The sequence below is a fragment of the Artemia sp. Qi Xiang Cuo genome, chromosome 8 (genome assembly GCF_049724085.1).
Source record: "Artemia sp. Qi Xiang Cuo chromosome 8, ASM4972408v1, whole genome shotgun sequence".
NCBI lineage: Eukaryota > Metazoa > Arthropoda > Branchiopoda > Anostraca > Artemiidae > Artemia > Artemia sp. Qi Xiang Cuo.
In genome coordinates, this window is record NC_142801.1 from 32,932,720 (window position 1) to 32,958,983 (window position 26,264).

The 26,264-nt window shown below is 35.2% G+C and overlaps 1 protein-coding gene across 1 annotated transcript in view; it reads right to left on the reverse strand.

Moving 5' to 3' along the window:
* Positions 1–26,264, reverse strand: part of LOC148949343 (L-asparaginase) — a 90,251-nt gene that overhangs the window by 37,729 nt on the left and 26,258 nt on the right. Inside the window, exons 2-3 of the mRNA XM_089092678.1 lie at positions 24,025–24,235; positions 7,633–7,745 (exon numbers count right to left, since the gene is read on the reverse strand). Coding sequence (XP_088948804.1) covers positions 7,633–7,745; positions 24,025–24,235 — 324 coding nt within the window. The remainder of the gene's footprint in view (positions 1–7,632; positions 7,746–24,024; positions 24,236–26,264) is intronic.

Genomic DNA, 26,264 nt, shown 5'->3' on the forward strand with positions numbered 1-26,264 from the left:
GTTTATTTGTTTTTGTTTATGTGTGTGTGTTTGTGTGTGTGTGTGTGTTTGTGTGTGTTTGTGTGTTTGTGTGTGTGTGTGTTTGTGTTTTTGTTTTTGCGTGTGTGTGAGTTTGTATATTTGAGTGTGTTTGAGTTTGTTTGTTTTTTTCTGTTTGTGTATGTGTTTGTTTTTTTGTGTTTGTGTGTGTGTGTGTGTCTGTGTGTGTGTGTATGTGTGTGTGTATGTGTGTGTGTGTGTTTGTTTGTTTGTTTGTCTGTTTGTGTATTTGTGTGTGTGTGTTTGTGTGTGTGTATGTGTGTGTGTGTGTGTGTGTGTGTATGTGTGTATGTATGTGTGTGTGTCTGTGTGTGTGTGTGTGTGTGTGTGTGCTTTTATGTTTTTGTGTTCATATGTAGGTTTTTGTGTGTGTGTGTGTGTGTGTGTGTGTATGTGTGTGTGTGCATGTGAATGTGTAAGTGTGTGTGTGTTTATATGTGTGTGCGTAAGTTTTCGTGTGTGTGTGTGTGTAAGTTTTTGTGTGTGTGTGTTTGTGTGTAAGTTTTTGTGTGTGTGTAATTTTTTGCGTGTGTGTGTAAGTTTTTGTGTGTGTGTGTGTGTGTAAGTTTTTGTGTATGTAAGTTTTTGTGTGTGTGTGTGTAAGTTTTTGAGTGTGTGTGTTAGTTTTTTTGTGTGTGTGTGTGTAAATTTTGTGTGTCTAAGATTTTGTGTGTGTAAGTTTTGACGTGTGTGTGTAAGTTTTCGTGTGTGTGTGTATAAGTTTTTGTGTGCATGTAAGTTTTCGTGTGCATGTGTAAGTTTTTGTGTGTGTGTGTGTGTGTGTGTGTAAGTTTTTGTGTGTGTGTGTAAGTTTTTGCGTGTGTGTGTAAGTTTTATTGTGTGTGTGTGTAAGTTTTTGTGTGTGTGTAAGTTTTTTTGAGTGTGTGTAAGTTTTTGTTTTGTGTGTGTAAGTTTTTGTGTGTCTTATCTATTGTGTTTGTATATATGTTGTGTGTGGGTGTGTGTATGTTTGTGTGGGTGTGTGTGTGTTTGTATGTGTGTGTGTGTAATTTTTTGTTTGTGTTTGTTTTTTGTGTGGGTGTTTGTGTATGTTTTTGTGTGTTTGTGTGTGTGTGTTAGTTTTTGTTTGTGTAAGTTTTGGCGTGTGTGTGTAAGTTTTCGTGTGTGTGTGTGTGTGTAAGTTTTGTGTGTGTGTGTGTGTGTGTGTAATTTTTTTTTAGTGTGTTTGTGATATTGTGTGTGTGTTTTAATTATTTTTTGAGTAATTGTGTTTTTTTGAGTGTTAGATTTAGTGAGTTTGTCTATTCTTTATTTTGTGTAATTTTTTAAGTTTTTTATTCTTTGTACTATATTGTGTTTGTAAGTTTTTGTGTGCATGTTAGTTTTCGTGTGCATGTGTAAGTTTTACTGTGTGTGTGTGTGTGTAAGTTTTTGTGTGTGTGTGTAAGTTTTGGCGTGTGTGTGTAAGTTTTCGTGTGTGTGTGTGTAAGTTTTTGTGTGTGTGTGTGTAAGTTTTGTGTGTGTGTGTGTGTTTGTATGTTTTTGTGCGTGTGTGTGTGTGTGTTTGTGTGTTCTTGTTTATGTGTTTGTGTATGTGTGTGTGTGTGTGTGTGTAATTTTTTGTGTGTGTGTTAGTTTTGGCGTGTGTGTAAGTTTTGTGTGTCTAAGCTATTGCGTGTGGATATAAGTTTTTTGTGTGTTTGTGTAAGTTTGTGTGTGTGTGTGTGTGTGTGTATGTGTGTGTGTGTTAGTTTTTGTGTGTGTAATTTTTTTGTGTGTGTGTGTAAGTTTGTGTGTGTGTGTGTGTGTGTTATTTTTTTTGTGTGTTTGTTTTTGAGTTTGTGTGTTTGTGTTAGTGTGTGTTTGTTTATTTTGTGTTTGTGTGTGTGTGTGTGTTTGCTAGTTTTTGTGCGTGTGTGTGTGTGTGAGTTTTTGTGTTCATGTGTAAGTTTTTGTGTTTGTGTGTGTGTGTAAGTTTTTGTGTGTGTGTAAGTTTTGGCGTGTGTGTGTGTGAGTTTTTTTTGTGTTCATGTGTAAGTTTTTGTGTATGTGTATGTGCGTGTGTGTGTAAGTTTTTGTGTGTGTGTAAGTTTTGGCGTGTGTGTGTGTGAGTTTTCGTGTGTGTGTGTGTGTGTGTGTAAGTTTTGTTTGTGTGTGTGTGTGTAAGTTTTTGTGTTCATGTAAGTTTTTGTGTGCATGTAAGTTTTCGTGTGCATGTATAAGTTTTTGTGTGTGTGTGTGTGTGTGTGTGTGTGTAAGTTTTGTGTGTGTGTGTGTGTAAGTTTTCGTGTGTGTATGTGTAAGTTTTGTGAGTGTGTGTGTGTGTAATTTTTTGTGCGTGTGTGTTTGTGTTTTTTTGTGTTAATATGTATGTTTTTGTGTGTGTGTGTGTGTGTGTGTGTCTGTGTAAGTTTTTGTTTGTGTTTTATTTTTTGAGTGTGTGTGTGAGTTTTAGTGTGTTTGTGTGTGTAATTTTTGTGTGTGTGTGTGTGTGTGTGTAAGTTTTTGTGTGCATGTAAGTTTTTGTGTGCTTCCCAAATCATAATTTTCTGAAAGGACACACCTATGAAAGGCTAGGAAATCTAGCTTAGAAAAGTCAAAAATAGCAAATTAACCATCCCAAATCATAGGTTTCAGTCAACACACACCTACGAATGGCTATGAAATCCTGCTCAGAAAAGTCAAAAATATCAACCCAAACACCCCCAAATCATAGGTTTCAGACATCACACACCTACGAAAGACTAAGAAATCTGGTTATGAAAAGTCAGAAATAGCAAATTACATATCCCAAATCATAGGTTTCAGACAACACTCACCTATGAACGGCTAAGAAACCTAGCTCAGAAAAGTCAAAAATAGCAAACTAGTCATCCCAAACTATATGTTTCAGACAACAAACACCTATGAAAGGCTAAGAAATCCAGCTCAGAAAACTCAAAAGTAGCAATCCACCCACTCCAAATCATAGGTTTCAGACAATACACACCTATGAAAGACTAAGAAATCCAACTCAGAAAAGCCTGAAATAGCAACCCACACATCCCAAATCGTAGGTTTCAGACACCACACATCTACGAAAGACTAAGAAATCCGGTTATGAAAAGTCGGAAATAGCAAATTACACATCCCAAACTATTGGTTTCAGACAACATTCACCTACGAAATACTAGAAAACCTTAACTCAGAAAAGCCCGAAATAGCAAACTAAACATCCCAAATCATAATGTTCTTACAACACATACCTATGAAAGTATAATAAAACTATCTCATAAAAGTCTAAAATATCAAACAACACATACCAACTCATAGGTTTCAGACACCACACAACTATGACAGATCAAGAAATCCCACTCAGAAAAGCACAAAATAGTAATTTACATATCCCAAATCATAAGTTACAGACAGCATTCACCTACGAAATACTAAGAAACCTTAGCTCAGAAAAGTCTGAAATAGCCAACTACTCATCCCAAACCCGAAGTTTCAGACAACAAACACCTATGAGTGACTAAGAATCCTAGCTCTGAAAAGTCCAAAAAGCAAACTACACCTCCCAAATCATAATTTTCTGAAATGACACACATATGATAGGCTAAGAAATCTAGCTCAGAAAAGTCAAAAATAGCAAATTAACCATCCCAAATCATAGGTTTCAGTCAACACACACCTACGAATGGCTAAGAAATCCAGCTCAGAAAAGTCAAAAAAATAGCAACCCACACATCACAAATCATATGTTTCAGACACCACACACATACGAAAGACTAAGAAATCCTGATATGAAAAGTCGGAAATAGCAAATTACATATCCCAAATCATAGGTTTCAGACAACACTCACCTATGAACGGCTAAGAAACCTAGCTCAGAAAAGTCAAAAATAGCAAATTACCTATCCCAAACTATAGGTTTCAGTCAACACACACCTACGAATGGCTAAGAAATCCAGCTCAGAAAAGTCAAAAGTAGCAACCCACCCATCCCAAATCATAGGTTTCAGACACCACACACCTATGAAAGACTAAGAAATCCAGCTCAAAAACGTCAAAAGTAGCAAACTACATATCCCAAATCATCGGTTTCACTCAACACACACCAACGAAAGACTAAGAAACCTAGCTCATAAAAGACAGAAATAGCAAACTACTCATCCCAAACTATTGGTTTCAGACAACATTCACCTACGAAATACTAGTAAACCTTAGCTCAGAAAAGACTGAAATAGCAAACTACACATCCCAAATCATAATTTTCTGACAACGCATACCTATGAAAGGCTAAGAAATCCAGCTCAGAAAACTCGAAAATAGCAAACTACACATCCCAAATCATAGGTTTCAGACACCACACAACTATGAAAGACTAAGAAATCCAACTCAGAAAAGTCAAAAATAGCAAAATACATATCCCCAATCATAAGTTTCACTCAACACAAAACAACGAAAGGCTAAGAAAACTAGCTCATAAAAGCCTGAAATAGCAAACTACTCATCCCAAACTATTGGTTTCAGACAACATTCACCTAGGAAATACTAGGAAACCTTAGCTCAGAAAAGCCTGAAGTAGCAAACTACACATCCCCAATCATAGGTTTCAGACAACACACCTCAACGAAAGACGGGTGCTGGGGGTGAGCCTGTGTGGGTCTGTGGGTCCCTTGAGGGTCGGTGGTCCTTGGGGAGCTGGGGGGTACGTTTGGGGACGGGGGGTGGGGCTTTGGGGGCCCGGAGATGGGATTGGGGGGTCTGGGGGGGCCTTTGGGGCGCCGGGGAGGGCCTTTGGGTGCCTGGGGGACATTTGGGGACCGGTGGAGGGCCTTTGGGACCCCGTTGGTCCTTTGGGAGCTCGTTGGGCCTTTGGGGCCCGGAGGAGGACCTTTGGGGCACAGGGAGGGCCTTTGGGTGCCTGGGGGACATTTGGGGACCGGTGGTGGGCCTTTGGGACCCCGTTGGTCCTTTGGGAGCCCGGGGGACCTTTGGGGGGCGGGAGAGGGCTTTTTGGGCACAGGGAGGGCCTTTGGGGGTCCGGGGGGACAGTTGGGGGCCTGGGGGACATTTGGGGCCTGGGGAGGGCCTTTGGGGGTCCGGAGGGGCAGTTGGGGGCCGGTGGAGGGCCTTTGGGACCCCGTTGGTCCTTTGGGAGCTCAATGGGCCTTTGGGGGGCCCGGGGATGGTCTTTGGGGGTCTGGGTGGGCCTTTGGGGGCGCCGGTGGCCCTTTGGGAGCTTGGGGGGCCTTTGAGGGTCCGGGGGGACAGTTGGGGGCCTGGGGGACATTTGGGGACCGGTGGAGGGCCTTTGGGAGCTTGGGGGGCTTTTGAGGACCGGGGGCTTCCTTCGGGGTTGGGGTAGGAGGATTGGAACCCTTTGGGGTTGGGTTTGAGGACCTCACAACACTGTTCAAATGAAACTTGTGTATTATAACGATCACACTCAAAACCTCTTCCAAAATCTCTTCAAAAATCTTCTTTTAAAATGTCTCTATCTGTTTCACCGAAATAGTTCCATAACCTGTCCAAAACGGTTTCGCCCAAATAATCCCTAAACATGAATTCAGCGTGTTCCTTTGTTATTGGCATCTCTGCGCTAACGCATTTCAAATTAATAAGAAACCTTTTCGCGCGCTAAAACAATTCATCGCTAAGATGTTTCTTGCCTAATTGTTTCCATGGCCTTTGGTTATTAATATCCTTTGGAGTTCGATCAAAAGAGTTGTTCCCGAGGCAAAGACATTAATGATTTGGATCTATTCCTGGAGAAATGTTTCTAGGGCGAAAATTTTTAAAGTCTGACAGATGATGTCATTGATTGATTGATCTGTCAAGAAAGGGGAAATTAATTTGTTGTTTCTATGGGGAATTATTGATTCACGATAGGTGAATTGAGGTCGACAGCACAGGTGTTCCAAGGTCGATGTTGTTGTTGTTGTAAGTGCACGCTCTCAGCGAATGTCAAGGTCGATGTTATTACACATAGAAACATCAAATAAATCGACCTTGGAAAAAGAGGTCATTGACCCCATTAGCCACGTATTCTCCCTAATGACTCTATGCCCATATATGGAGCCCTGTCCGTATTCTATGCCCATATTTGGTGCCCCGTTCGGACCTCCTGACCCCTCTCTACTAAAAAAGAGTGTGTATAACATTCTTAATCCGAAGACTTTATAGAATACGTAGGCTAATATTAATCGTTTTTGAAAGTTTATTTTAAAAAAACAACAGGCTCAATCTTGCCTAAAAAGTTTCACCTCCCTAGGTTTCTTTCCCCCCCCCCCCTAAATAAAAAAAAATATATATATATTTCCATTGAAAATACCCACTGTGTTTTCATTTACAAAAAAAAATCGAGAAAAAAAAACCCTTCTTTTGATTTTGAACAATAATTTTTTGTCTCGTCCTATATTTTTCTGAATTGGCACCACTCGGTTAGGGGCTGCCAAGACATTTAAGAGTATTTGTGTTAGACATTTGTAGCTTCTTATAAAACTTATCGGGGACTCAGACGGCACCAAACTAAGAACGACCCTGCTGAAGCTTAGACCGTATAGATCAGTAAAGGTGCTTGCCACAAAGGTCAGTGATAAGATCTAATTGGAATAGGACTAATTTTTACATTTTCTTCGGTCGTTCTCAGGACTAATCACATGGAGCATCCAGCAAGGAGAAACGCATAAAACTTACACTGTAAGCAAGGCCATTCTATTTTTTGTACCTTTCTAGACTAAATATACATATATTAGTTATACTATTCGTGATATTTAGCTTCAATATCGCAAAATGTGAGAGGTGGATATGTTCGATTTGGTATTTGAGTAGCTCAACTGTTTGTGTTTTTTTCTCCCTAGTTAACCTCAGGAAGATCGACCAGTGGCCGAGGTCAAGAGATAAAGGGGTTGTGAGACGATTTGCATAGCCGTAGAGAGAATAGGTTTAAAGGACAATGATAAGATAGTTATTTCTAAAAATTTCAATTACAAGCCCCGAAGGGCTAAATTCGAATTTCGGAGTCATAAAAAAAATCATAAAAAAAAACACAAGAAAACTGACAAACTGGCAAACAATGTCAAAACAACTACAACAGAGTGAAAAATCGTTCCTTAGTCAAAGTAATTAAAATGTAGCTCCAGATCAGGTTAAGAAGGTAAAAAACTGGTAAAGCTAAAGAAGAATTAGATAATACATACAACTAAAAATTAAAGGGACATATAAGAAAGGGGGGGGGGGACAAAACAAGCAAACAAAATAGAAAATTTGGACAACATCAGTACGGAATAACTATCAGTCATACCCCATTGGGAAAAACTAACCTAACATGAAGGAACTTCTTTCGAATGAAATACGTCGATTTTATTTGAAGTCTCTTGAAATGTTTCATAAAATAGCATTTTATCTTGATGTTATGAGCAATTAGGACTCGCATCGAAAATGACCACCTCTCTTCATTAAACATATAGCAATAGAGCGAATTTATAAGAGTATTTTGACACAAAACTATATTGTGTATGTAATAAATTTTATAACCTTACTATATGAAGAGCTATAAACATCTAAGTTAACAAAAATTCTTGGTGTTGTCTTTTTGGGGAACTTGTTTCTGAAGAGTCCAGGGTGAATAACCGTTTTGTTACTTACCGTCTGTGTTGTTATCGACGGAAAAATCCTGAGTATACCAACATTCCTGTTTAAATTAGTGTGAACGTGAAATTTCTCGAGTTCTGTTGGTCGAAAAATGAGATTCTGGTTCACTAAAATAAAATTAAAAAGAATTAACATGTGAAAATGTCAAATTAAAGAAGTTTAGGCTGAACCCAAAGCTGTTATTGATAGAGATTGCAATTATTAGTTGTGGTAGGGTAAACAATTGCTTTCCGTACAAAGTTTCTTTTTAATTTTAAAGTGGTTGAGCTTGTTAAAAGAAAATTTCAGAGATTTTCGGATATTCGGACCTGAGCTAACTCCCAGAAGTTGTGAAGTTTTTGTCTGGGAATTGATTATTTACTCTAGCAGCTTATATTAAAGAAAAAAACAGAATAAATGTAAATAACCCAATAGAGCCAAGCCCAACCCGGTGTTAATTATTACTTGATGCAACATTTACAAGACGAAACTTAAGATTTTCATCGACCTTAAATAATAGTTTATGATCCACCACGAATTTATTGGGGATAAACAGAACATTTACAACTTCGTTATAGCAAGAATATGGCATATGGACTAAAAAAACTTCCAGTTTTTTTTTTTAACTCAACTTTTTTTGCCTTTTCAGCGGTCAGAACTATGAATGGTTTTTGGTAGCATAAATACACAATGTTGTAGCATATTCTGCATTAGCTTCGGGCTCCAGAACTGAACATGCTGAAGAAGAAAAAAAATGAATAAAAGCAAAAGAATATATGAAAGTAGAGAAAGTGGCAATAATATGACCTTGAGGCTCAAAGGGTGATCCCCACTTTCTTCCTCTTCTGAAACCTAGCAAAATGATAAATTTCCTCACAATAAAGCTTCCCATCCAAAATATCCATTCAAGCATTCATTCCGACTGCATTCTTCACTTCATAAGCCTTATTAGGGGGTCAAAATGCAAATCATAACTATTTCATAAGATTTATTAACCTCTACTGCTTTCTAAGTCAATGAGAGGTTTTCAAAGCAAAGGATGAAGAATAAAGATTGCATACAATTCTTATTCCCTAAATATGTTGAAGTGAGTAGTAAGGCATCTAGTACCACTGCCAGTGATTGCGTAATATGCCTTACCACGGGCCAGGCATCTATATATTTGAAGCCTACGCCTGAGGCATTTGCGGGTAAGGCCATAGGCACTTGAAAACCTAAATGCAAATTCAAGTTTTTTCTGACACAATTAACTGAATTTCTATTTCATGATATACAAGTTTTTTTTTTTAGGTTAAATCCGTCTCGGAAAAACCGGTGTATCTTTTTAGTTTTCTTTAAAATTCAGATTAGTAAGAGACTTGAATTCAAAGAGAATAGTTTTTATTTGAAAGGATATTAGTAGAGGAAAAAAATGAGTGGTGCATTTACATTATTGGAGATTAATGTTGGAGCTAACAACAGTGATGTAATTACTTCTTTAGTTTACGAGATTTGCGAATTTTTTGGGAAGAGGTATTAGCGTAAAGGTATTGCGATGGTTAAGAATGCCTCACGGGTAATTAAAGAATGGGGTGCTTACATCAGATACTTAATAGATTTGACGATTACAAGAGACATTGCTAGAGTCAAATATATTTGGTGTTGGTGATATTATGACCCTCCAAGTCCCCTGGGGAAAGGGCTGCACAGTGTATCGGTATCGGACGTATTATTTTTTGTCGTATTGGTATCGCTGTTATCTATACAGATTTTTAGTAGATAATATAAAATATATTACTCATATCTACGTTCTTCCTATAAATTCAACCATCAGAAACTTCAAAACGGCACTAAAAAAGGCACTTTTGGTGCAATGTCTCAAGTGGAAAAGCTGGGGCTAGTGGACTACCAGCACATTTAGATTGACGTTTAATGGCTCATTCGAAAGCTAATGTTCGTATCTACGTGATGTTTATCATTTCTACCATCACTTAAAAAAATACTTTTGATTTCACTTATTAATTATATTAAATAAAAAAAACAATTTTTTTTAAATTAAAGCAAGTAACGACGGTAAAACTTAAGCCGAACAGAAATTAGTCCGTATATGAAAGGGGCTGTCCCCTCCTCAACGCCTCGCGCTTTACGCTAAAGTTTTTATTGTTTAAAAAAAAAAGAGTCGTGAGAAAGTAAAACTTTTGCGTAAAAAGCGCGGTGTTGAGGAGGGGGCAGCCCCATTCATATACAGAATAATTTCTTTTCTTTTTAAGTTTTAACGTCGTTCCTTACTTTAAGTTAAAAAAAACAAATTGTTTTTATTTATTTAATTTTTGAACGTTTTTGAATTAATGCGGATGGTATGGAAAAATGGTACTTGTTAAATATTCGCGTAAACATACGACTAAGAAACGCTTCACTATAAATAAGGCTATCGTGTTTTTCCGAACTTTCTAGGGCGGTGGTAACTATGTAGTTTAAATAATTCTAGGAGGTATTGAGTTTTGTTGATGGTGTTGAAAAATGGTACTTTTTAAATATTCGGGTAAACATACGACTAAGAAACGCTTCACTCTAAATAAGGCTATCGTGTTTTTCCGAACCATCTAGGGCACTCGTAACTATTTAGTTTAAATAATTCTAGGAGGACTTGAGTTTTCTGGATGGTATGGAAAATTGGTACTTGTTAATTATTTGGATAAACATACTACTAAGAAACGCTTCACTATAAATAAGGCTATCGTGTTTTTCAAATTTTTCTAGGCGGGAGTTTCTACTTAGTTTAAATAATTCTAGGAGGAATTGTGTTTTATGGATGGTATTGTTAAATGGTACTTGTTAATTATTCGGGTAAACATACGACTAAGAAACGCTTAACTATAAATAAGGCTATCGTGTTTTTCCGAACTTTATAGTGCGGGTGTAACTATTTAGTTTAAATAATTCTAGGAGGAAGTGAGTGTTATGGATGGTATTGAAAAATGGTATGTGTTTAATATTTGGGTAAACATACGACTAAGAATCGATTCACTATAAATCAGGCTATTGTGTTTTTCTGAACTTTATAGGGCGGCGGTAAGTATTTAGTTTAAATAATTCTAGGAGGAATTGATTTTTGTGGCTGGTGTGGAAAAATGGTACTTGTTAAATATTCGGGTAAATATACGACTAAGAAACGCTTCACTATAAATAAGGCTATTGTGTTTTTCAGAAGTTTCTAGGGCGGAGGTAACTATTTAGTTTTAATAATTCTAGGAGGTATTGATTTTTATGGATGGTATGTAAAATTGTTGCTTGTTAAATATTCGGTTAAACATACTACTAAGAAACACTTCACTATAATTGAGGCTATCGTCTTTTTCTAAAGTTTCTAGGGCGGGGGTAACTATTCAGTTTAAATAATTATAGGAGTAAGTGCGTTGTATGCATGGTATAGAAAACTGGTACTTGTTAAATATTCGGATAAACATACGACTAAGAAACGCTTCATTATAAATAAGGCTATCGTGTTTTTCCGATTTTTGTAGGCGGGTGTAACTATTTAGTTTAAATAATTCTAGTAGGAATTGAGTTTTGTGGATGGTGTTGAAAAATGGTACTTGTTAAATATTCGGGTAAACATACGACTAAGAAACACTTCACTATAAATAAGCCTATTGTGTTTTTCTGAACTTTCTAGGACGGGGGTAAGTATTTAGTTTAAATAATTCTAGGAGGAATTGATTTTTTTGGCTGGTCTGGAAAAAATGTTACTTGTTAAATATTCGGATAAACATACGACTAAGAAACTCTTCACTATAAATAAGGCTATTGTGTTTTTCTGAACTTTTAGGGCAAGGGTAACTATTTAGTGTAAATAATTCTAGGAGGAATTGAGTTTTATGGATGGTATGGAAAAATGATACTTGTTAAATATTCTGGTAAACATACGACTAAGAAACGCTTCAATATAAATAAGGCAATCGTGTTTTTCCGAACTGTCTAGGGCGGGGGTAACTATTTAGTTTAAATAATTCTAAGAGGAATTGATTTTTATGGATGGTATTGAAAAATTATAATTGTTAAATATTCGGGTAAACATACGACTAAGAAACGCTTCACTATAAATAAGGCTATCGTTTTTTTTCCGAACTCTCTAGGGCGGGAGTAAGTATTTAATTAAAATAATTCTAGGAGGAATTCATTTTTGTGGGTGGTACGGAAAAATGGTACGTATGAGGCGGGGGTAAGTATTTAGTTGAAATAATTCTAGGAGGAATTGAGTTTTGTGGCTGGTGTGGAAAAATGGTACATGTTGAATATTTGAGTAAATATACGACTAAGAAACGCTTCAATATAAATAAGGCTACTGTGTTTTGCTTGACGTGCCTACTTAGGTAATAATGGAACATTTAATATTTTTTCTAATGTATGTATTTTTCTTAAGAAATTCCCACTGGAGGTTTTATAACTCCTCCCCACATGAATTCAGATGGTTTTAGGACTCATCTCACTAGCCATAACTCCATTCAACCTTGAGCGAAGGTTTAAAAGTTTGATGAAGTATTTCTCTACTTAACAAGTACATTAATAGCCTCCAAGATGATAGGACTGTATGACACCAAATTTATAGGATTAAAAAAATGATCTTTTGGTGTTATATTTGAATGTGCTTTTTTATTATTATCCATGGATATCGAAAAAATTGACTGTTATCATTGGATAGTGAACTATAATCGGATTGAGCATGATGAAAACTTGTGCAATCCTACATTGCGTTATGTAAAAAGACTAGGATTCTATGATAGAGTGATTATAAAACTTAATAATGATGGTCAGGAACTGAGACATATTCACGAGGACGTCAGTGAAATTTGCAGCTTTTTGGGGTTGAAGCACTCTACGTAAAGGGCAGTGTACCTACAGATAAAGTTTTTATTCAAAAGTGTGATCCTAGGATTCCACTTTTCAATCTAGAGGAGTTTAAGTGTCCTAAATTTGAAGGGGTTATCACCGTCCTGAAGACGATGTTAGGTTCTTTGCACAGTGGATACCTAAGAATATACCTAATCGTTATAAATCCATAAGACATGGTTAAAAAAAAAAACTATTCTATATCATGGGATCATCGTTTCTGGATGTTTAAGTGTGAACTCTAAGTACTATTTTTATGTAAATATGTGGTGTTGTATTTTTTTTTCTCAAAAAAATATGTTAATACGTTTAGGCAATAAATATCTTTAAGCTTAACCCGTATTTAATCTGTAGAATATTTTTATTCATTTTATTGAATTATGAAGGAATAGTAAGTGAGTAACAAGAGCTTTCTTGGATTCTTTGCCTGCACACAATACAGATATTTAATTCGAGAAATCCTAATAAAATCGCAAGTTGGTAATAAGGTCTTTATTGTTTTCACCTAGTGGATACACAATACTGAAATTTCATTCAAGAAATTATGAAGGAATTGTAAATAGGTAACACACTCATTCTTAAGGTCACCTCTTGTATACACAATGCAGAAATTTCATTTAAGAAATTATCAAAAATTGTAAGTAAGTAGCAAATTCTTTCTTGAATTCGCCTCCTATGAAAAAATTGTAAGTAAGTAACAAATTCTTTCTTGAAGTCACCTCTTGGATACACAATACAGAAATTTCATTAAAGAAATTATGAAAAAATTGTAAGTAAGCAGCGAATTCTTTCTTGAATTCACCTGCTGGATAAACAAAAATCAGGAACTGAGAAATGTTAAGGAGGAAGTAAGTGAAATTTTCAGCTTTTTTGGGGTTGAAGCACTCTACGTAAAGGGCAATGTACCTACAGATAAAGCTTTAATTCAAAAGTGTGATCCTAGGATTCCACTTTTCAATCTAGAAGAGTTTAAGTGTCCTAAATTTGAAGGGGTTATCACCGTCCTGAAGACGAGGTTAGGTTCTTCGCACAGTGGATACATAAGAACATAGCTGATCGTGATAAATCCATAAGACATGGTAAAAAATATTCTAAGACCATCTTTTGTGGATGTTTAAGAGTGAACTATAAGTACTATTTTTTTATTTAAACATTTGTTGTTGTGTTTTTTTTTCTCAAAAAAAAAATATTTTAATACATTTCAGCAGTAGATATCTGTAAGCTTAAACCTTCTTTATTCTTTATAATAGTTCTATTCTTTTCATTAAATTTTGAAGAAATTGTAAGTAACAATCACTTTCTTGAATTCGCTTCCTGGACACAATATAGATATTTAATTCGAGAAATCATGATAAAATCGCAAGTAAGTAATAAACTCTTTATTGTTTTGATATTTAATTCGAGAAATCCCATGAGTCGAATTCAAGACAGAGTTTACTACTTACGATACTTTGATTTTGTCAATGCTGTCCCAAGTATCTGTCAATAGATGTCGATAGAGAATTTATTCATTCTTATACCTAGATTTTCTCTATGTTAACCTATCTATCCAATATATGATGGATGTAAATCCTTTTCTTATATCTCCGATGTTTTAATAGACATTCTAAACGTTCGATATGCTAGCTTACTCTAAAAATAATGAACACATAACAATGTAAGGTATAATATATTTTTAATGAAATAATGTCATATAGAATTGAAAAACTTAGGACATTTTGAATCTGTTCCATAAAATTCTTCACCATTAACCCTCTTGATAGTATAGCTATTGTCTTCTCTTAGTTCGTAATCAATAGAATAATCATTATTCCATTTTGACTCATACACAATTTTTATAGGTGTGTCATCGACAGGGTCAATATACTTTTCGTCTTTGGTATTATTTGATTCATTGACTGTTTGATCAATGGCAGTAACGTTTGCTGGTACTTTGTGTTTCATCGATTCATCTTTATATTCCTTGGTGATATTTTCTGCCAATGCCCTTTTTATTTTTCTAGCAATTTCAATGTCTATTATCACACTATTTTTACACAGGTAACAGTTTTGACACGTAGACAAGATATGGTTTATGATATTAGTAGAAGAGTAAGCCTTTCTTTTCGTCTCTGCTTTTATTTGAATGCTAATACCCGAAAGCTGACGATGTGGTTTAACACTGGTTAACATGTTACCACAAGCACTAGCAAGAAGATGCCCCTCTTTATCAACTATTATTTTTATGTTGGCATTCTCTTTGAATGTAATCATCTCCGGAGATCTCAATCTGCATATCCACCATCATAAGAGTTGAATTTTTTGGTACTCCAAAGAAATTCAATTCTTTACTGTCATGACAACGCACGCATATGTTTCCGATAGTGCTACCACTTGTACTTAATTCATAGTTTAAATACTTCTCTTTGTTAGCATTCAATGCTACAATAACACTATCATGTGAACAAACTTTCTTAAAATGCTTCATATTCACTTTTTTTAGAGATATTACTTATGTATTAATCGGTCCACTGCGTAAAAAATACTGATTAAATACATGCAATAAACTAGGCAGTGTCGATAAACAGTCATGGAGCCGTCTTTGCGGGGAGGAGTCACTGATCTCCTCTTGAATATAAAGTACATATAATTCATTCAAGAAAATTGATTAAACACGTTTTAAAACTACATGCTATTTGCTTGCCTTTCCTTGGCACCTTTCCAAACGAGCGGGGATTCCCCACTGGTTCCTATACATTGCAAAAGTGAGCAGTACGAAAACTCCACGTTTTCAACCAGACTGTTTTTTTAGGGACCAATCAGGAGAGACAAGCAAAGTCGACATAGCTTTATTTCATTTTTTAAGGTTAATTTAGTCGAGGTTACATGCGCGCACGTAACCTAGTCTAAATTAACCTTAAAAATGAAATAAAGCTATGTCGACTTTGCATGTCTCTCCTGATTGGTCCCTAAAAAACTAGGCTGGTTGAAAACGTGGAGTTTTCGTACTGCTCACTTTTTGCAATGTGTAGGAACCAGTGGGGAATCCCCGCTCGTTTGGAAAGGTGCCAAGGAAAGGCAAGTAAATAGCATGTAGTTTCAAAACGTGTTTAATCACGTTTCTTGAATGAAGTATCTGTACTGTATATTCAAGAGGAGTTCAGTGACTCCTCCCCGCAAAGACTGCTCTATGGCCGGTTATCGACACTACCTAGTTTATTGCATGTATTAAATCAGTATGTCTTACACAGTGGAACGATAAACAAATAACTAATATCTCTAAAAAAGTGAAGATGAAGCATTTTAAGAAAGTGTGTTCACATGATAGTATTATTGTAGCATTGAATGCTGACAAGGAGAAGTATTTGAACTATGAAACAAGTACAAGTGGTAGCATTATCGGAAACGTATGCGTGCATTTTCACGGTAGTAAGGAATTAACTTTCTTTGGAGTACCAAAAAAATTCAACTCTTATGAAGGTGGATATGCGAGATTGAGATCTCCGGAGATGATTACACTCAATGAGAATGCCAACATAAAAATAATAGTTGATAAAGAGGGGCATATTCTTGCTAGTGCTTGTGGTAACATGTTACCCAGTGTTAAACCATATCGTCAGCTTTCGGGTATTAGCATTCAAACAAAAGCAAAGACGAAAAGAAAGGCCTACTCTTCTACTAATATCATAAACCATATCCTGTCTACGTGCCGGAACTGTTACCTGTGTAAAAATAGTGTGATAATAGACATTGAAATTGCTAGAAAAATAAAAAGGGCATCGGCCGACAATATCACCAAGGAATATAAAGATGAATCGATGAAAAATAAAGTACCAGCAAACATTACTGCCATTGATCAAACAGTCAATGAATCAAATAATACCAAAGACGAAAAGTATATTGACCCTGTCGATGACACACCTATAAAAATTGTGTTTGAGTCAAAATGGAATAATTAATATTCTACTGATTACGAACTAAGAGAAGACAATAGCTATACTATCAAGAGAGTTCATGGTGAAGCATTTTATGGAACAGATTCAAAATGTCCAAAGTTGTTCAATTCTACATGACATTATTTCATTAAAAATATATTATACCTTACATTGTTATGTGTTCATTATTTTTAGAGTAAGCTAGCATATCGAACGTTTAGAATGTCTATTAAAACATCGGAGATGTAAGAAAAGGATTTACATACATTATATATTGGATAGATAGGTTAACATAGAGAAAATCTAGGTATAAGAATGAATAAATCCTCTATCGACATCTATTGAGAGATACTTGGGATAGCATTGACAAAATCAAAGTATCGGAAGTAGCAAACTCTTTCTTGAATTCAACTGATGGGATTTCTCGAATTAAATATCAAAACAATAAAGAGTTTATCACTTACTTGCGATTTTATCATGATTTCTTGAATTAAATATATGTATTATGTCCAGGAAGCAAATTCAAGAAATCGATAGTTACTTACAATTTTTTCACAATTTAATAAAAAGAATAGAACTATTCTACAGAATAAAGACAGGTTAAGCTTAAAGATATTTATTGCCTAAACATATTAACAGATTTTTTTTTTTGAGAAAAAAAACACAACAACTAATGTTTACATAAAAATAGTACTTATAGTTCACTATTAAACATCCACAAACGATGGTCTTAGAATAGTTTTTACCATGTCTTATGGATTTATCACGATCAGCTATGTTCTTGGGTATCCACTGTGCGAAAAACCTAACCTCGTCTTCAGGACAGTGATAGCCCCCTTCAAAATTAGGACACTTAAACTCTTTTAGACTGAAAAGTGGAATCCTAGGATCACACTTTTTAATTAAAACTTTATCTGTAGGTACATTGCCCTTTAAGTAGAGTGCTTCAACCCCGAAAAAGCTGAAAATTTCACCGACTTCCTCCTGAACATTTCTGAGTTCCTGATTTTTGTTTATCAAGCAGGTGAATTCAAGAAAGAATTCGCTACTTACTTACAATTTTTTCATAATTTCTTTAATGAAATTTCTGTATTGTGTATCCATGAGGTGACTTCAAGAAAGAATTCGTTACTTACTTACATTTTTTTTCATAGGAGGCGAATTCAAGAAAGATTTTGCTACTTACTTACAATTTTTTGATAATTTCTTAAATGAAATTTCTGCATTGTGTATACAAGAGGTGACCTCAAGAATGAGTGTGTTACCAATTTACGATTCCTTCATAATTTCTTGAATGAAATTTCAGTATTGTGTATCCAATACGTGAAAACAATAAAGAACTTATTACTTACTTGCGATTTTATTATGATCTCTTGAATTAAATATCTGTATTGTATGCAGGAAGTGAATTCAAGAAAGCTATTGTTACTTACTTACAATTTCTTCATAATTTAATGAAATGAATAAAACTATTCTATAGAATAAAGACGGGTTAAACTTAGAGATATCTATTGCCTAAACTTATTAAAATATTTTTTTGAGAAAAAAAAAATACAACACTACATATTTACATAAAAAAAGTACTTAGAGTTCACACTTAAACATCCAGAAGTGACGATCCCATGATATAGAATAGTTTTTTTTTTTTAAAAATGTCTTATGGATTTATCACGATCAGGTATGTTCTTAGGTATCCACTTTGCGAAGAACCTAACCTCGTCTTCAGGACGGTGATAACCCCCTTCAAATTTAGGACACTTAAACTCCTCTAGATTGAAAAGTGGAATCCTAGGATCACACTTTTGAATCAAAACTTTATCTGTAGGTACATTGCCCTTTACGTAGAGTGCTTCAACCCCGAAAAAGCTGCAAATTTCCCTGACTTCCTCCTGAACATTTCTCAGTTCCTGACCAGCATTATTAAGTGGTGTAATCACTCTATCATAGAATCCTAGTCTGTTTATATAACGTAATGCAGTACTCCACAAGCTTTTATCATACTCAAACAGATTATAGTTCACTATCCAATGATAACAGTCAAATTCTTCGAGATCCATAGACAATAATAAAAAAGCACATTCAAATATAACACCACAAGATGATTTTTTTAATCCGATAAATTCGGTGTCATACAGTCCTATCATCTTGGAGGCTATTAATGTACTTGTTAAGTAGAGAAATAATTCATCAAACTTTTATACCTTCGCTCAAGGTTGAATGGAGTTATGGCTAGTGAGATGAGTCCTAAAACCATCTGAATTCATGGTGGGGAGGAGTCATAAAACCTCCAGTGGGAATTTCTTAAGAAAAACATATACATTAGAAAAATACTAAATGTTCCATTATTACCTAAGTAGGCACGTCAAGAAAAACACAATAGCCTTATTTATAGTGAAGCGTTTCTTAGTCGTATGTTTACGCAAATATTCAACACGTACCATTTTTCCACACCAGCCACAAAACTCAATTCCTCCTAGAATTATTTCAACTAAATACTTACCCCCGCCTCATACGTACCATTTTTCCGTACCACCCATAAAAATAAATTCCTCCTAGAATTATTTAAACTAAATACTTACCCCCGCCCTAGAAAGTTCGGAAAAACACGATAGCCTTATTTATAGTGAAGCGTTTCTTAGTCGTATGTTTACCCGAATATTTAACAAGTATCATTTTTCTATACCATCCATAAAACTCAATTCCTCCTAGAATTATTTAAACTAAATAGTTACCCCTACCATAGACAGTTCGGAAAAACACGATTGCCTTATTTATAATGAAGCGTTTCTTAGTCGTGTGTTTAACCGAATATTTAACAAGTATCATTTTTCCATACCATCCATAAAACTCAATTCCTCCTAGAATTATTTACACTAAATAGTTACCCTCGCCCTAGAAAGTTCAGAAAAACACAATAGCCTTATTTATAGTGAAGCGTTTCTTAGTCGTATGTTTATCCGAATATTTAACAAGTACCATTTTTCCACACCAGCCACAAAAATCAATTCCTCCTAGAATTATTTAAACTAAATAGTTACCCCCGCCCTAGAAAGTTCAGAAAAACACGATAGGCTTATTTATAGTGAAGTGTTTCTTAGTCGTATGTTTCCCCGAATATTTAACAAGTACCATTTTTCAAGACCATCCACAAAACTCAATTCCTCCTAGAATTATTTAAACTAAATAGTTACACCCGCCTAGAAAAATCGGAAAAACAAGATAGCCTTATTTATAGTGAAGCATTTTTTAGTCATATGTTTACCCGAATATTTAACAAGTACCATTTTTCTATACCATCCATAAAACTCAATTCCTCCTAGAATTATTTAAACTAAATAGTTACCCCCGCCCTATAAAGTTCTGAAAAACACGATTGCCTCATTTATAGTGAAGTGTTTCTTAGTCGTATGTTTACCCGAATATTTAACAAGTACCATTTTTCCAAACCATCCATAAGACTCATTTCCTCCTAGAATTATTTAAACTAAATAGTTACCTCCGCCCTAGAAAGTTCAGAAAAACACAATAGCCTTATTTATAGTGAATCGTTTCTTAGTCGTATATTTACCCGAATATTTAATAAGTACCATTTTTCCACACCATCCAAAAAACTCAATTCCTCATAAAATTATTTAAACTAAATACTTACCCCCTCCCTAGAAATTTCAGAAAAACACAATACCCTTATTTATAGTGAAGCGTTTCTTAGTGGTATGTTTACACGAATATTCAACACATACCATTTTTCAAAACCATCCAAAAAACTCAAGTCCTCCTAGAATTATTTAAACTAAATAGTTACCCCCGCCCTAGCAAGTTTGGAAAAACACGATAGCCTTATTTATAGTGAAGCGTTTCTTAGTCGTATGTTTACCCGAATATTTAACAAGTACCATATTTCCATACCAACCATAAAACTCAATTCCTCCTAAAATTATTTAAAATAAATATATACCACCGCCAACAAATTAAGGAAATTAAAGAACGCCATATTTATATTTAAGCGTTTCTTAGTCGTATGTTTACCCGAATATTTAACAAGTACCATCTTTCCATACCATTCATAAAACTCAATTCCTCCTCGAATTATTTAAACTAAATAGTTACCACCGCCCAAGAAAGTTAGGAAAGACACGATAGCCTTATTTATAGTGAAGAGTTTATTAGTCGTATGATTACCCGAATATTTAACAAGTACCATTTTTCCATACCATCCATAAAACTCAATGCATCCTAGAATTATTTAAACTAAATAGTTACCATCGTCCTAGAAAGTCCGGAAAAACATGATAGTCTTAATTATAGTGAAGCGTTTCTTAGTCGTATGTTTACCCGAATACTTAACAAGTAACATTTTTCCACACCATCCACAATACTCAAGTCCTCCTAGAATTATTTAAACTAAATATTTACCACCGCCCTAGAAAGTTCGGAAAAACACGATAGCCTTATTTATAGTGAAGCGTTTCTTAGTCGTATGTTTACCCGAATATTTAACAAGTACCATTTTACCAGACCATCCATAAAACTCAATTGCGCCTAGAATTATTTAAACTAAATAGTTACCACCGCCCTAGAAAGTTCGGAAAAACACGATAGCCTTATTTATAGTGAAGCGTTTCTTAGTCGTATATTTACCCGAATATTTAACAAGTACCATTTTTCCATACCATCCATAAAACTCAATTCCTCGTAGAGTTATTTAAACTAAATAGTTACCACCGCCCTAGAAAGTTTAGAAAAACACGATAGCCTTATTTATAGTGAAGCGTTTCTTAGTCGTATGTTTACCCGAATATTTAACAAGTACCATTTTTCCAAACCATCACAAAAACTCAATTAATACTAGAATTATTTAAACTATATATTTACCACCGCCCTAGAAAGTTCGGAAAAACACGATAGCCTTATTTATAGTGAAGCGTTTCTTAGTCGTATGTTTACCCGAATATTTAACAAGTACCATTTTTCCATACCATCCGCATTAATTCAAAAACGTTAAAAAATTAAATAAAGAAAAACAAGTTTTTTTTTTAACTTAAAGTAAGGAACGACGTTAAAACTTAAAACGAACAGAAATTATTCTTTATATGAACGGGGCTGCCCCCTCCTCAACACCTCGCTTTTTAAGAAAGTTTTAATTTAACCCTACTATTTTTTTTAAAAAAATAAAAAACTTTAGCGTAAAGCGCGAGGCGTTGAGGCGGGCATAGCCCCTTTCATATACGGAATAATTTCTGTTCGGTTTAAGTTTTACCGTCGCTCGTTGCTTTAATTTAAAAAAACTTGTTTTTCTTATTTAATCTACTTAAGAAGTGACATCAAAATTATTGTTTTAAGTGATGGTAGAAATGATAAAAATAACGTAGATACGAACATTAGCTTTCGAATGAGCCATTAAACGTCAATCTAAAAGTGCTGGTAGTCCACTAGCCCCAGCTTTTCCACTTGAGACACTGCACCAAAAGTGCCGTTTTTAGTGCCGTTTTGAAGTTGCTGATGGTTGAATTTATAGGAAGAACGTAGATATGAGTAATATCTTTTATACGAGCTACTAAAAATCTGTATAGATACCTGCGATACCAATACGCCCAAAAATAATACGTCCGAAACCGATACACTGTGCAGCCCTTTCCCCAGGGGACTTGGAGGGTCATAATATCACCAACACTAAATATATTTGACTCTAGCAATGTCTCTTGTAAGCGTCAAATCTATTAAGTATCTGATGTAAGCACCCCATTCTTTAATTACCCATGAGGCATTCTTAACCATCGCAATACCTTTACGCTAATACCTCTTCGCAAAAAATATACAAATCTTGTAAACTAAAGAAGTAATTATATCACTGTTGTTAGCTCCAACATTAATATCCAGTAATGTAAATGCACCCCTCATTTTTTTCCTCTATTAATATCCTTGAAAATAAAATCTAGTCTCTTTTAATTCAAGTCTCTTACTAATATGAATTGTAATGAAAACTAAAAGGATACACCGGTTATTCCGATACGGATTTAACCTAAAAAAAAAAAACTTGTATATCATGAAATAGAAATTCAGTTAATTGTGTCAGAAAAAACTTGAATTTGCATTTAGGTTTTCAAGTGCCTATGGCCTTACCCGCAAATGCCTCAGGCGTAGGGTTCAAATATATAGATGCCTGGCCCGTGGTAAGGCATATTACGCAATCACTGGCAGTGGTACTAGATGCCTTACTACTGAAGTGCCTCTCTTCGGCTAAGATTGCAGCTAATAGTGCAATGACATTCAATTTTTATTCTTCAGGTGTGCATGGTTTTGAATATCCTTATGTATATACAATGATATAATATTTATGCATGATTTTCAGTAAACTTCATAAAGTTTAAGTACTAAATATAAATATCGAATCCGAATCAAGTAAGCCGTTTAAGATATTTTTACTAAACTTATACCCCTAACTTTATATCTTTTTCGTGTTCTTTTATGTCCTGTATGTTTCATATCCTTTATAGTGTGATCTCTAGGATTTAGATATGTCAAATATAAGGCTACATTTCCCACATTCCCATTCTTAGTAGCGTAGTGGCGATGCCTTTGACAAAACTATCGTAAGTCTTTAACCAGTTCTCTGCTATTGCAATTACTATCTTCCAGTTTCTTCAAACTATTGTTCTAGTAGTCTTTTGCTGCTCGTAAGTTCAATCAGGGGTACCAATTAAGGAGGGGAGAGGCAGTATTTTTCCCCTAAATTCAATTGACCCTGATAATTTTAAAAAGTATCTTTTTTTGCCATTTTCATTGGAAAAGCCAGAAAAAATTGGCCCCCCTACATTCAAAAAAGTGCTATTTTTGTATACTCATAAAAATTTTAATTCTTTAATCCCCCACCCCCCGTCTAAATTTTATGAATCGGCATCCCTGAACTCAAAGATTTTGAGAAGTTGGTAAGTTTTAAGTGCTACCTTGTCCTTGCAACAGCATAATTTTTAATGGTCCATTTTCTTCGATGAGCCAAGGACCAGGAGTATTTTGCAATGGACAAGGCGATAGTTGCCAGAATTTCCATATTATGTCAAGGATTGAAGCTGAACCCTTAGACACAGCTAGTCCATAATCTACTACAAAACAAAAGAGTTTTAAAATGAAAGACATACTTTCCAGCATTTCTGAAATTGGTGAAAACCTAAATAAATCAAAGCAAAGCTTGGCAAGTTGTTGCTGTCTTTTGTCTCACTAGAAATCTTATTGGGTCCCATTATTCCAGTGTAATTTTTTTTGTAGAGTTGTTTCCTTTTGGAATTGGAGGGAAAACGAAAAAATAATAAGGGCACAGAGAAAGCACCAATATTATTAGCCTTTCATATCCGGTACACCTTCTACAGTTCCATGCATGGCACCGTGACTTTATTCATGGAACACACCTGTGTAGATCATAACAAAATATTGAACTCAAGCCAATATCGAAATTAGGCTGGGTCTTACTTATCAATGACTTAGTTTAATGCGGAAGGAGCCCCGAATAGTTGCTATTAGCCACAAAAACGAACACTACTGTCGGCCAAGAATAAAGCATATCCAGTCACGATGGAATTGTCTTAAAATAATGGCTGAACAACAGTAGAAATGTTCTAAGAGCACAAACCTTCAATATTGATTCCTATATTGACAAGCGGAGCGAAATTCGGCGAGTTGAACGCATCCAAACTACTAGTATTCACTTTGGTTGTCCTGTTTCCTCGATGGAGTCTGTTATTAAAGAATACACACACCTCCGGAACAGAATAATTTGCAGCTATAACTAGAGCCGACAGGAAGTTATCACGACCATCAGATCGGGTTTCAAAAATAGGTATCTGGAAAAATTAACAGTGTCAACAGTAGGTCCATTGGCTTAAAAATATTGACAGGTATCAGTAATTAAGTTTCAAAATTGTATTTCTTACCGCAAATATTTACCAAACGGAGAAAAAAAAATGAAAACTAAAAAAAAAAGAGAAGAACTAAAAGTTACCAATTAACGAGAACCCTACCAAAAGAATTTGAATCTGATATATGGCTTGGGTTGAATTTCAACCCTTATACCTCTCGCATCTCTTGAGGATTAGAAAATCTTTAAGCAAATCATATATACCATATATATTAAGTTTTAAAATACCCCGTACATTTCTGTGGAATTTGCATGTGGGATAGAATAATTTGTAGCTATAACTAGAGCCGACAGTAAGTTATCGCGACCATCAGATCTAGTTTCAAAAATAGGTATCTGGAAAAATGAACAGCGTTGAAGGTTAATGCATTGACTAAAAAATGCTAATAGACATCAGTAAATAAGTTTCTAAATTGAGAATCTTGCCGATCATATCAACTAAACGGCGAAAAACCGGAAACCGACAAAATTAAGAAGAATTGGAAGCTATCAATTGATGGAACTCTTATAAGAAGAATCTGAGCCTGATATGCGGCCTAGGTTCAATTTCAACCCCCCTAAATCTCTTGCAGCTCTTGAGAACGGGAAAATCATTACGCAAGTTAGCGTGTATATTATGCTCTAAAATACACCATATTTTTCTTTAGAATTTTCGAACTTCTGAAAAAAGAGAGTTTGGTCGAGATAACAAATGTTTGACAAATCAGACTTAGCAAAACACATTACTCGCCATGGCGTGAAGTGAATGGAAGATGCAGATATTTCTCTCTACGCCGAGAAGTACCTGGCAGGAAATATAAGTAAGACAAGTGTTTACATCAAAGTGTCTGTGTCCTCAATTTCTTATCACATGTTAAGTCAGGCCAGATGCTGAAGATTTCTGTTACTGTCTCAAAAGACACTACTAATAATAAGGGATCATCGTAACACCATTCCACAAGAGGCTAACACAGCAGCATATGTTTTTTCTCTACTCCAGTTTTTCTTAGCTTATATCTTGTTCACTTTATTACGAGCTAAATATAGCTCAGTGTAAAATTCAGCTTGGGGTTCACTATTTACCTTTTGCCTATGCTTGTGTCTTCTTTTATAGTAATCCCTCAGTCAGATGTATATGCAGTGACTTTAGTAATAAGCAAGAGTTGGACACAGTGATTATGTCAATGCACCTACACTCAACAGGAGTGCAAATCCATGAACATGCATGAAGGGGGGGGGGAGAAGGCATTTTTTTAATCAAGGGGAGAAAAACGATTTTTCAAGTTTACAGAGGCATTAGCTCGGTTTCAATAGGAAGCAAATTAATCATTATGATGTTTTTTATACTTAAAGATACTGTAGACAATTCCAAAAAAGGTGATTTTCAATTAAATAATTTTTTTTTATCCTAGGCGCAATGCTACTGTATTTCTTAGTTTTGAGTCATATTTGAAAAAATAGTTGCTTATACGTAGCCTCTTATACTAGCCATTATTAATATCCGAGAACATTCCTTCTTCGTATTAGAGCTGATGTTTGAAAGGACCACACTTTATGACCACTCTTTTATATTAGCCATTGCTCAGATCAGAAAATGTTCCTTCTTCGTACTGGAGCCGATGTTTGAAATGACCATATTTTAACTTATGCATTTCCCTAGACACAGCATTAATGACTTTCTTACAAAAATGACTTGGAAACTACTGGGGTCTCCTCCGTGAGGCACTCTTTGAGTCTAGCAGTGTCCTTCAGATTTACAAGTAGTAAGGCAATAGGGAATCCGACGGGTGATTGCGTAATATGACTTACCACGGGCATGCATCTATACATCCGACGAGTGATTGCGTAATATGACTTACCAGGGTCAGTCACCTATTACTACGAATAGTACATGCCTTACCAGACGGGTTTCTAAGGTAACACCCATTTTTTTGGGGGTCAATCAGAGAGAGAGCGGTGTTTACTCCATATACAGT